We start from the raw sequence: 12,419 nt of genomic DNA, 5'->3' as shown, positions 1-12,419 counted from the left end.
GATCGATATATATACAAAGATTTTTCTGTCGGTAACTTCGCGCGCGGTTGAACTGCCTACGGTCGGTAAAGCAGTCCACGATCTTGCCGACATCGGTTATTTAGCGAATCGAGATCTATCCCGATAATTCGCAATGTGGGTGTCATGGGTGTCAGTGTCATATGTCCACGTTAGAGCGAGAAAGCAAGTGAAAACAACGCGGCAACGATATTATCGTTTTGCGCTGTGCGCATCACGCATGTGCCATTGGAATAACAAAGGGTGACTGATTGTGTGAGTGGAGCAGAGAGTGGTGGTGAGCGTAGGATGGAGAAAATGCTCGGTAACAATGATCTTTAGAATAGAAGTGCGGTATCGGAGCGAATCGACTGAGTGAATTCGGCGAATACTCGACGCGCATTTGCCTGTGTGATGGAGATGGAAGGTAATCACCCTGTCTCGCGTTCCATTCCCACCCCTCTTCTCCGTCGGGCTGGTCTATTTTCGAAAGGGCGAAGATCTCTCGAGATGTATGTGTTACAGGCGAGGCGAAGCACAATATTGACAAGCTCGTCGACGACTTGAAGCGCGTCGCGAGACTTGAGGCCTCGCAAGAGGAATGTCCCAACGTTGCTCGAATACTGGATTCCGTGGTGAACGTTAGCAAAACGTCGATCGGAGGTATAACCGGACGAATAAGCTGCTATAAAGTTACTGCTGTATCGTTATCAACGATGCGTGATTTCAGAGACCACCGAATTAGTCGTTGACGAAGTCTTTCTGACGCTGCTTGGGCACAAATCAAAACAGATTATAGCGAAGACCGCAAAGGCTATCGCGGAGATTGCGAAGACTGATCGCGGAAGAGAGAAATGTACCGGTCTTGAGTTGATACGGGCATTGATTGATTTGCTAAAGGAAGAAGATGTAGACATATTGACGCAGACCTCCAGAGCTCTAGGAAACATCTGCTATGAGAACGGTTGTTGCAATAGCTATATTTATACGAGAAAATCTGTCTTACACAGTTATCTGTTATTTCTAAATAGCCATCAAGTTTTAGTAGTTTTCTTTGATGTATTTAAGTGGATATTTACATTGAGTTCTCTCAATATAGTTCATAAATATATGCATGTTTCATTATTGAAAAGTTAATGATAAATATTTGTGTTGCAGAGATCGGTAAAAATCTGGTGAGAGAGCAGAACGGTTTGAAACTGATCTTAGCGCTATTAAAGAAAGGAATTGCCTTGAAAAACGTTGAAGGCGCCAGCTTTCTGCGGAATGTAGCTGCTGGATTCTTGTTGAACTTTTTGGTGGATCAGGATATGTTGTACAAGAAGGTGAATTTTTTGAAAATACATTTATACATTTGTAATTGACAATAAATAGCGATATTGCAAAATGAAAAGCGATGGTAAGCGATAATTTTATTAAGATATACTTCACCAGGCACTCGAGGAGGACATGGTACCAATTGTTTGCAGCGTTTTGGAAGAGGATGGAATTAGCGGTGGCGAAGCGGCGATGCACGTGTTACTCACTCTAGGGATATTGAACGACGAGAATATTATATTTCTCGACGAGAGATTGACGAGAGTTCTGGTTGACATACTAGCCAATGACACTTCTTCTGAGCTGTCTGAGATGTGCTTGGAACTCTTGCACGGCCAAGCGGAAGACGGTAAACTAATAAATTCTAATTAAAATTAGATTGATGTAAATTGTGCAAATTGAATTAGGATCACAGTAATTAAATATTTTAGTATAATTTAAGTATGCAATTTATTTAAATTAAAGAGCGATAGCTTATAATAACGTAATTTTTGTCATAGAAAATGCAAAGCTATTGTTAGCTAAGGCAGGAGTGTGTGAATTGCTCCTGAAACTATTGGCGAAACATGGCCCCCAATGCAACGATGAGGAAACTCGGTCAATTCTCAAAGTTGCCTGCAACTTAATCGTTTTGATTTTAACTGGAGGTGAGCCTTAGGAAAAATTCAAATGCAAACTTCATCAGCTGTAACAAACATGCAACTTTTTTCTTAGATGACAGCATGAATTTTCTCTACGACGATAGCAAGGGTCCCGTGTACAAGAAGCTAGTAGAATGGCTGGAGAGCGTTGACGAAGACTTGCAGATCACCGCCGTTTTGGCCATGGGCAATGTCGCGCGGACCGACACACATTGCAAGCGCATGGTCGAGCAGGGGATTCATCGGAAACTGTTAAAAATTCTTGAAAAAAACGGCATCAAGTCAGGCGATATTAGATGCCAGCATGCCTTGCTCAGCGCGTTACGTAATCTCGTTATACCCGCGGACAACAAATCACCGATTCTTGCCGATGGTTTGATCGACGTTCTCTATCCAATGCTGGAGATTCCTACCTTCCCCGTCGTTTTCAAATTACTGGGAACGCTTAGGATAGTCATAGACGGTCAAAGTAAGAGGTCGTAAGCTTCTTTTCAGAATTAAAGCGATATTTAACTTGACTCACGGAATGAGTAACGTAATAATTAAGACTGAATTATTTGCTTCAGGAGAAGCCGCGATTTCTTTAGGACGAAGAGAGGACTTGATTAAGCGGGCAGTTGAGTGGTGCGGTGCCGAAGATCATCCTGGTGTCCAAGGCGAAGCCAATCGATTAATCGCCTGGCTAATAAACAACAGCAGGTTCGTTCTCAAAGGCTTACTGGCAAAAGGCTTGGTTCCAAAACTTTTTATACATACTTTTTAGGGACAAGCAAATTGCTCTGTCAATTATCAAGTACGGTGCGGTGCAGCACCTAGTTGGCATGCTTCTAGCGCAACACGCGCTAATGCAAAACGAAGCGATCCTGGGTCTTACGATACTGACGAGGATCTGCCCGGCGGAATCCGAGGAGTTACTGATCAAAGCGGGCTTTGGACGTAACATGTGCGAGTTCTTCGCCCGCGAAAATCTCGAAGTGCACATCGTGCTGAACGCGTTGTCGCTATTGGACGGTGTTCTACGATCAGGTATCTTAAAGATCCATCCTGCGAGAATGAGTATCATTACTCGATATTCGATCGACCGACAATTTTACGCGCTGTTTGTTTTAGACCGATTGAAGGAGCATCTGAAGAGCTGCGGATTGGCCAACGCGTGCAAGATCTTGCAACTGCACATAAATGAGAATTCCGCAACGGAACTGCAGGCCCGGGTTACCAATTTGCGAGCGGCGCTGGGCACCGCCTTGGGAACCAACTGCGACTAGAGGAGACGACGACGACGACGATGACAATGACCAACTCGGAACCTAACGCGTTCATACGCGCTGCCATTCTCTTACCGTTGTATCTTTCATCATTCCAAAGAACCATACAGACTTCTTCAATGACCAAATCGTCCCAATTTGATCCACAGATTGCAAAAAATATTTTATTTATCGAGAAATATATATATTCCATTGATGTACGTATTCTATCGATGCTGTTGCGATTGATTCTCCTGCTGAAAGATCTTCGCGAAAGCGTTTCGAGAATTAAGCGAGCAGTTGCTTCTGTATTTGCGAAGGATATACGTTCCTTCTACATTTTGTAATGTTTACATCATTTAAAAATATTGCTGAGATGCGATCGCTCGAGAACTATGCGTGCAGGAGCATAAAATAAGGATAACGTTGATCAAACTCCGATTAACTCGGTTAGCGATTAACTTACCAAGTAATACCTGTGTTATTTTATTAACAGAGAATTATCAATTTTTTTGTTTTTGATATATTAAAAAAGAATTGGACTAGGAAGGATAAATAAGGAATTTTGTTTTAAGCGATTCTATCGGTAAAATTAATTGCTGATTAAAGTGATTAACGTTAATCAGAGTTTAGTCGCCACTTTATTGATTATCAAACGGCAGAAATGCTCGGAGCAAAAATAATTTTAATTAAAATAATTCGCTGCGTTAAACAAAACGAGTAGATTGCTCGACAAGTTAACCGCCGTTTAAGCTAATCGGAATTTAATCGAGGTCGTTCGGTACATAACGGGTGAACCCGCTGGCCGCCGGCCTCGCAAATCGCAATGCCATCTGGTACCGTCACGTGCCACGGTCCATGGCGCAGCGGTCGCACGAGCTGCCACGTAATGTTGTGCGTGCCGTTCGTTCGTTCGTTCGTGAATCGCTGCTATTAATTTACATCCTGTGGGTGCTGCGTGGAGGCGAACGGCAACGAGGGCGATGCGCGAGCCTGCGTCTATCCGTTTCTAAACTTTCGGCGATTCGCGACATCACGAACATATGATCCATGATCACGATCAAGATTACGCAGGTAGGAGCGTTCGAGGGTACCAGCCTCTGTCTTCTGCATTTTAACCTTTCACACGCTGACAATGCGCTTTGGCTGTCCTAAACGCGTCAACCCGATCTATATTACATCTCCTCATAGATTATTAAGACGGTAATCGCCCAGCAACGAGGTCCCAGGCGATGCTGGTTCTCTCGCACCGACCTGTCAAACTTTTGACAGTCTTTTAGAACCTCTTGCAGTCTCTGTGATATCTTTAGCTGTGAGCCTGGGAGCTGTGCTACCTAGACCTATAATTTGCCAGAATTATATATGTTCTTGTTGTTGCCTGGGGCAATCTCACAATTAACTGAATTCTTTTTGTGTTGTTTGTTGAACTACAGTAGCAATTAAAATGGAAGCTAAGCGTTTGATTGTTACACCATGTCGTTATTACGTACCCTGTATCTCGAATATTAACATTGGTGGACTTTCTCCAGATAACCTAGAGTTAGATGTTTGATATATGTAGAAATTTATGTCTTTAAAAGCATGTTGTACTTTTCTAAATAAAAATAAATCTAATGTGTTTCGTTTCAGTGATTGTTAAAGTAACAAAATGTCACGGTCAAGCGGTTACCAGTATCCACCGTACGCAGAGTCCAACAATCCCTTGAAGAACGAACCACCTCCCATAGTAAATGGTCAAAATCCTGCATCTCAGCAGAATGGAATGCAGTCTTCTCAGTTCAATTTAACCGGCAAGTTTTTGCTAGGAGAGCGCACGGAGAATTTTTAATTCTAAAATAAAATATATCTATATTGTTATAATTTTGCTTTTATACAAAGCTTCTTTATTAGGGCAATGAACTCCTGAAGGCAGTGGCATTGCTCCTGCACATATATGATGTGGCAACACGTTTCACACGATAAGAGAATCGAATTAATATAATCAGTCCTTCTATTCCTTTTTTACCCTTTCAATTTCTTACATTTTTAAAAATAAAACGAATAGTAGCTAACATAAGAAAAAAAATCATGTAAACTTTATATTTTGTGCTGTAAAAAGTGAATAATAAATTTGAAGAGAATTCTATCGATGTTACGATCACAAATTTTATTTTGAAGTTTCTGTGACTTTTTAAAGTGTGAGACGTCTTTAAATGTGAATCGGTGAATCAAATTTCAAAATTATTGAAGATAAAATGTGATCTTGTTTAAAAAGTGTACCGTTATAATTGTAACGATTAAAATGTGTTTTTAGGCACGTCGTCGTCGCAGTCGTCGCGTGACCCGTCCAGGGAGACATCCAGAGATCCGTCGCCAACTCAATATCTTCACAACCAATATCGGCCTCAGTTGCCACGACCGCCAATGCCACCGATAAACGGACCTCAAAACTCCAATGTGTTACCTCCACCACCTAGAACGTCACAACCATATAGTCCTGCAAATCTATATAGTGCCCATAACCAGTATGTCGCTACTACTCGTCAGAACGTTGCAGTCGGTACACCTTCAACTGCTTTTGTGTCTCAACCTAGCCAAGAAATTCATCGACCCATGATTCCTTCGAATCAGATGCCTCCAGTAGCAAAAAATCTGACTCCAGTGTCCGCGCCATCAATGTTTGCGGATACTGTTAAACCAGAGCCAGCTAAAATGAACCAAAGTTATCAATGGGCGACTAATCCTCCACCTATCAACATTCCGCAGGGTACTATGGGCGTTCCTGGAATGTTCAGTAGCATCGATAAGACTAGTCGAGTCTCAACAGATCAAACTGCGGAAAGTCAGACGTCCTTTGCTAGAGTAAATAAGATCTTGACATACGATCAAGGGCATCCTACCCCTCCACCCGCATCCAACGCTAATCTACCTCCTTCGAACATTACTCAACATTTAAATCAAAACAGTTATGTACAGCAAGAACCAATGAGCTCCAGTACACAACCTCCAAGGACTCAGAACGTCCAAGCACAATCGACAATTAGTCCTTCCGAAAGCTTAAGTAGTTCGCAACTCAGATATGGAACTCAACAGAATATATCCAATGCATCGTCAATGCCAAATTCTAGCACACAGAATTTATTCTATAGTGCACAAGGCCATAATGTAGGTCCACGAAATCCTCAAGATTATAGCACTCAACCTTTGAAACCTCAAAATTTACTTACTGGTTATATGGATCCTACGGGACTGGGAAGTATTCCTCAAGGTCAGAATGTACATCAAAATTTAACTGGCCAGAGGAGATATCCGCAACAACAAGACACTGCCAATACCGCGATGCTACCGCCTTCAGGAGGTAATCAGTTACATGGTGTAAGATTACCTCCATCAGGAGTACCTCCTCTTCCGGGACAGCAAACGGTAATGGACTCTAAGAATGTAACGTTTGTGTAGTAGAGTTAAATTTTATTTAATTAATCTTTTATATTTTCTTTTTTCAAAAAGTGACGTGGCGTTTTAATATTTCGATTTATGTTATTTTCAGTATGATCTTCGTTCGCAATATCCTGGCCCGATGACGAATGTTCCATTAGACTCGTCAAATAGAAGGTATCCTAATATGTACCCTGACCAGTTAAATCAATTAAATAATCAGATGAGCAATATGAACGTCACGCAAACTGGCTACAACAAATTATGGGTATTTATTTTTATTGAAATAGTATCTATAATTTATATATGCAATCAAAATATGTTACTTTCTTCAATATGTAAATTAATAACATTCTTTACAGGGGATGGAGTCGATAGACCTCTTACAGTGCCGAAATATACTGCCGCCTGAAAAAGTCGAACCACCAAAGATCAAGTTACATCAGGAAATGTTAGATGCCGTAAATTGTAATCCTGAGTGAGTTTTTTTTTTTTACTCCTTTTTGTATTTAAGATGCGAAGATTACATCTCTTACACGAGAATCGACGTATCCAAAATACCAACGCGAATCAAAGATTTAAACAATTTAGAGAACTTATTACTAAAACTATTTCATTATATAGAAGTGTCTCATGAAGTATGTGGAATAATTGCAGGATATTCAGGTGTACATTGACAAAAATCCCAGAATCAAATTCGCTTCTGCAGAAATCAAGATTGCCATTCGGCGTATTAATACATCCTTTTAAGGATCTAAACGTGAGTGATATACGCATAAATAAATTTTTATAATTTTTAATATACAGGACATAGAAGAACATGTTGCTGCTATTTCATTTTTAAAAATACCCCATCTGGAAATAAATTTTAATAAAGTTTTTAATATTTGTCGTAACAGCATTTAGCAGTGATTCAGTGCAATACGATCGTGCGTTGTCGAGCTTGCCGAACATATATCAACCCGTTTGTATATTTCGTCGATTCGAGGAGATGGAAGTGCAACCTCTGTTTCAGATTGAACGAACGTAATAAACATGCTGAATTTTTTCATATCTATTGCTTAATATTACATGACAAGAGTTTGATATATATATTTATGCTTTGTTACGCAGTTCCTGAAGAATTTCATTTCGATCCTGTGACGAAATCTTACGGCGATCCATCGCGACGGCCAGAAGTCAGAACCGGAACGATAGAGTTTATTGCACCAAGCGAATATATGGTTAATAATTTTTTCCAATTACTGCTTAATATATTGCGCTAAGTAATCGATAAGCTATAAAATCAGGTGGTACAATCACCTATTAATAATTACAAATTATATGTTTGCGTAAAAATGAGATACTTGTTTGTAATACCCCAATAGATTTAGTTTTGATAAATACTGAATTAATTATAGGTCCGTCCACCTCAGCCGGCTGTCTATCTCTTTGTCATGGATGTTTCTCGTCTTGCGGTGGAAAGCGGCTATCTGCAGATCGTTTGTAACATTATTACCGAAGACTTGTCGCGTCTCCCCGGCGACAGCCGCACTCAAGTCGGTTTTCTCGCCGTTGATTCTGCTCTGCACTTCTTCAGCATGCCCGATAACGTTTCGCAGCCACACGAAATGATCATGCTGGATATCGACGACGTGTTTCTGCCGTGTCCGGAAAACCTAATTGTAAATCTAAAGGAACGTGAAGAGCTGATCCGCGACCTCCTTGCCCAGCTTCCCGTCAAGTTTTGCGGCACCCATGATACTAACAGTGCCCTCGGTGCCGGTCTTCAAGCTGCCCTCAAACTCCTTTCCGCTACCGGAGGGCGTGTCACTGTTTTTCAAACGTGTCTGCCTAATATCGGTCCAGGGGCACTGCAGCCGAGAGAAGATCCTAATACCAGAGTGAATAAAGATGTGCCACATCTCAATCCTGCAACGGACTTCTATAAAAGAATTGCTCTGGATTGCAGTGGACAACAAATCGCGATTGATCTGTTCTTATTGAACAGTCAATACAGCGACTTGGCAACTTTATGTAAGTGAATCTATCTTGATTGAATATAGTTGTTAAAAAAATGATAATTTTGTGCTAAAACTGTAATTTTGCAAGAGATTAATTTTTATAATTCATAATTTTTTTGATATACGTAGTTATATACGTTCAATCTTTTATTTATTTCGCAGCATGCGTGTCAAAATTTACGGGTGGCTGCATTTACCATCTGCCACTGTTTCGAGCATCCAAGTTACAGAATATTGAAACTTTGGAAAGATTACTACGTCGTTATTTAGCGAGAAAGATTGGTTTTGAGGCGGTGATGCGACTTCGCTGTACCCGCGGTCTCAGCATTCACGCTTTCCATGGCAGCTTCTTCGTTCGATCGACCGATCTGCTCTGCTTGCCAAATATTAATCCGGACGCTGGTTTCGGCATGCAGATCTCCATCGACGAAAATCTGTCCGATACACAGAGCGTATGCTTCCAAGCATCTCTTCTGTACACTTCGAGCAAAGGTAATTATTGTTGTCTCTTTTAGAGTTTCTTCACGTATTATTTTATATCTGCTATAATTTCTATTTAAAGGTGAGCGAAGAATCAGAGTACACACTCTATGCCTGCCAGTCGTGGCAAGTTTATCGGATGTTATGCATTCTGCGGATCAACAATGCATAGTCGGCTTATTATCAAAAATGGGTAAGTTAAAATTGCGGACTATAAATCCTTATATGTACCGCAACGTAAAAGTTTAACAATTAATTATTTGTGTTAATCATAATTAAATGAAATAAAGAGACATTTATTTAAATATCTTCAGCTGTCGATCGATCACTTCAATCATCTTTGTCGGACGCCAGAGATGCGTTAATAAACGTCGCTATCGACATCTTATCCGCATACAAACTGGCGCGATCTTCCATTGGCGGCGGAGGACTCATTGCTCCGGGAAGTTTAAAACTGTTGCCGTTATACATTATCGCATTGTTGAAGAGCGTGAGTTATCAATTTTCAACTATCAAATTTACAAACATCTCACACTTAATTATATTGTGCGTGCTGTCATTAATATTTTGTATTGAACTTGCAGGTAGCGTTCAGATCTGGCACGAACACCCGTTTGGATGATCGCATATTCGCTATGTTCCAACTGAAAACATTGCCGTTGGCGCAGCTGATGCAGGTGGTTTATCCCGATTTGTATCCCGTTCACGTGCTCGACGACCATAACGTGAAGGACATTGACGGCAAAGTGTGTCCACAGCCGCCTCGGCTTAATTTATCTGCCGAGAAACTCGACAGCCGAGGAGTCTTTCTCATGGATGCTGGCGACAGAATCTTCATTTATGTCGGCAAGAAAGTCAATCCAGTTTTCTGTTCTAACGTGTTTGGCACTTCGGGGTTCGCATCTATTCCAGAAGAAATGGTAAGAATATTACTTTTCTCGACTACGTATTCCTAGCTAAAAATCGGCACGCTTACATATTATAATGTTTAATCCACTGATAAGAATGTAATCTTCTAATCTGTAAATTTGTCGTTGCAGTACGAATTACCAGAATTGGACACAGTTGAAAGCGAACGGTTACGAAACTTTGTGTTTAGCCTACAAGAGGAGAAACCATACTACGTACCTGTACAAGTTGTCAGGTAAGCGAATCGTTTTTGATTAATGAAAATAAATATGTACGTTGTCACAAGTTTCAATAGAATTCGTAGAATCATCTCGCGGTGCGCGTATCTGATATCCTACAACGTGATTCATTTTACATGCGAGAAATTTATTTTTCAGGGACGATAGCCACTTTAGGACGTTGTTCATCGAGCGATTGATAGAAGATCGATTCGAATCTGCTCTTAGTTACTACGAATTCTTGCAGCATCTCAAGACACAGGTGAAGGAGTGACGAAGTTAAGGAATTCGTATGTGAGACCAACTCCTGCCCGGGGAAGTGTTAATCATCGGTTTATGGAACTATTATAAAACAATCGCGCAGTTGAAAAATTGCGCAATCTGTTATAATTCATTAATCGATCATGGGTCATTCGGGATATTTTGGGACATGTCACGTGATTCAAGATCTACTACTTATATGCCATCTACTTATGCAGCAGTGACAGCCTTATCGAAAGACACTGACGCATTTAAACATGATAGATTGTAATTATTAATATTATTATTATTATTTACCATCGGTAGCCTCAACATATGGAGTTGCGTTCTCGTTGCGCGTATCCACTTGGGTTAAGCAATTTCTTTTCGTCCAGTAAATATCTAATTTTTTTACGATTTTGTGTTATACCTATGACAATTTTAATCTATGAGATTTATTTGTTCAGTAGGAAAATCTTTTTCACAATAGCGGTAATTCGTTAAATAGCATCAGCATGATGGCCACAGTCGTTTTCCTCTATCCTACAATTGTTGGAATCGATCGTTTCATCTATTCTAAGATTTTCCTCTCTTAATCTAGTGGCACATATGAGTGGAAATGCCATTGCCCGCTGCCTTTCACTAGCTTTCTTATCTATTCATGATTACGTGGTAAATATAACTAGTGAGAGAGCGACGCAAGAAGAGAGAGGAAATTTTGGTTTAGAGGAAAACAGATTTAAAGTAGAGGAAATAGACTATTTTTGATGATGCTTGTATAGAGTATTTCTTTTTTTTTTTGTAACTACGTTTTCGTATTCCGCGCATTCTTTTAATCTCTGTATCGAAGTATCGGTATTGTCGCAATACGCAAGTGTTCTTACCTTAAAAAAGAAATACCATCTTCAAAAATATCCTGAAAAATATTAGTTACAAATAATTATATGCGATAGAAAGGAAATTAAATAAGTGCAATTTTGCATTTACAGTATAAATAATAATAAATGAAGATGCTTGCAGATTGTGGGTGTCGCCCAAACAAAGATGTTTCACGGTGATAAGCAATGCGCTCTTGTAATTTAATCACCTGCAGGCGATAAAATACAAACGGGAAGGGGGTAGTAGAAAAACTCGTGAAAAATTATATTATCAGTCGCTATGTCATTCCTTAAACGGTGACACGTTGTTAATTCGCATTGTAAAATTGGACTTTGTGATGAGCGAAGTCGTAACGCCAATTTCTCGAACGGTCGACGAACATTGCAATTAAAATATTGTTGCAATTGAATTAATTAAATAACTAATTGTAAAATAAATATATAGGGGGACGGAGAACGATTTCGCGCCAATGTAAAATACGAATCGATCGTCGGGGCGGGCAAAAACTCGTCTATAAAGGACTCTATAACAAAATAAATAACGATGAACAATAGCACTGGCAAGTGTTATATAAGAAATAAACAAATGATTATTGTAAAATAATCGTACTACTCGTACTTTGTCATGCTGCCAAACGGGAGTCTCCGGCGTTATTCTTTTCTCACCATTTTACGATCCGCCGAAGGCAAAAACAGCGTGTGACGATTTAGTCTATTATTTAATAATTATATATATAAATACATATATATAATTATATAATTATACGGGAAATAATTGTACATTTGTTGTTACATTCTTTAATGATCCTCTACCCGTGTATATCATTCGATTTTTATAAACTATCAACTGTATATTATAAGAATGCCTCCGATCTTTAGTCCGCTATCCACTAGCTTCGGTTTAACAAAGTCGAAGAGAGTTTTCCCAAAACTTTTATCCTAAAACAAGATCATTGTTTCATTTTGATCTTACATATGTATAGGGATATCCATGTATATATACAGAAAGTATTAGGTATTACAATAGATGCAAATCTGTGTCGTAGATAACATGGATGTATCGTATAAAACTACCCCT

At 39.8% G+C, this 12,419-nt stretch overlaps 2 protein-coding genes across 2 annotated transcripts; both read left to right on the top strand.

Annotated features, from left to right (window-relative positions):
* The first annotated feature begins 138 nt into the window (after window positions 1-138).
* Window positions 139-3,416, top strand: Vimar (visceral mesodermal armadillo-repeats). The gene is made up of 10 exons (XM_077414325.1): window positions 139-424; window positions 523-660; window positions 728-961; window positions 1,156-1,322; window positions 1,432-1,663; window positions 1,815-1,961; window positions 2,029-2,424; window positions 2,522-2,654; window positions 2,719-2,981; window positions 3,066-3,416. The coding sequence occupies exons 1-10, from the start codon at window positions 412-414 to the stop codon at window positions 3,218-3,220; spliced, it is 1,878 nt and encodes a 625-aa protein (XP_077270451.1). The 5' UTR covers window positions 139-411; the 3' UTR covers window positions 3,221-3,416.
* A 146-nt stretch (window positions 3,417-3,562) lies between these two features.
* Window positions 3,563-12,121, top strand: Sec24ab (Protein transport protein Sec24AB). The gene is made up of 15 exons (XM_077414313.1): window positions 3,563-4,273; window positions 4,829-4,989; window positions 5,493-6,601; window positions 6,726-6,881; window positions 6,976-7,091; window positions 7,271-7,373; window positions 7,513-7,639; window positions 7,727-7,836; window positions 8,014-8,629; window positions 8,779-9,108; window positions 9,179-9,289; window positions 9,411-9,586; window positions 9,681-10,016; window positions 10,137-10,240; window positions 10,383-12,121. Exons 2-15 carry the CDS (start codon window positions 4,848-4,850, stop codon window positions 10,495-10,497), a joined length of 3,651 nt encoding a protein of 1,216 aa, XP_077270439.1. The 5' UTR covers window positions 3,563-4,273; window positions 4,829-4,847; the 3' UTR covers window positions 10,498-12,121.
* The last annotated feature ends 298 nt before the right edge of the window (window positions 12,122-12,419 follow it).

The sequence above is a fragment of the Temnothorax americanus genome, unplaced genomic scaffold (genome assembly GCF_048541705.1).
Source record: "Temnothorax americanus isolate GAGA-0224 unplaced genomic scaffold, ASM4854170v1 Scaffold36, whole genome shotgun sequence".
Lineage (NCBI taxonomy): Eukaryota > Metazoa > Arthropoda > Insecta > Hymenoptera > Formicidae > Temnothorax > Temnothorax americanus.
Note: the sequence above shows the minus strand (reverse complement) of the source record. Positions and strands in the feature narration are given on the sequence as shown.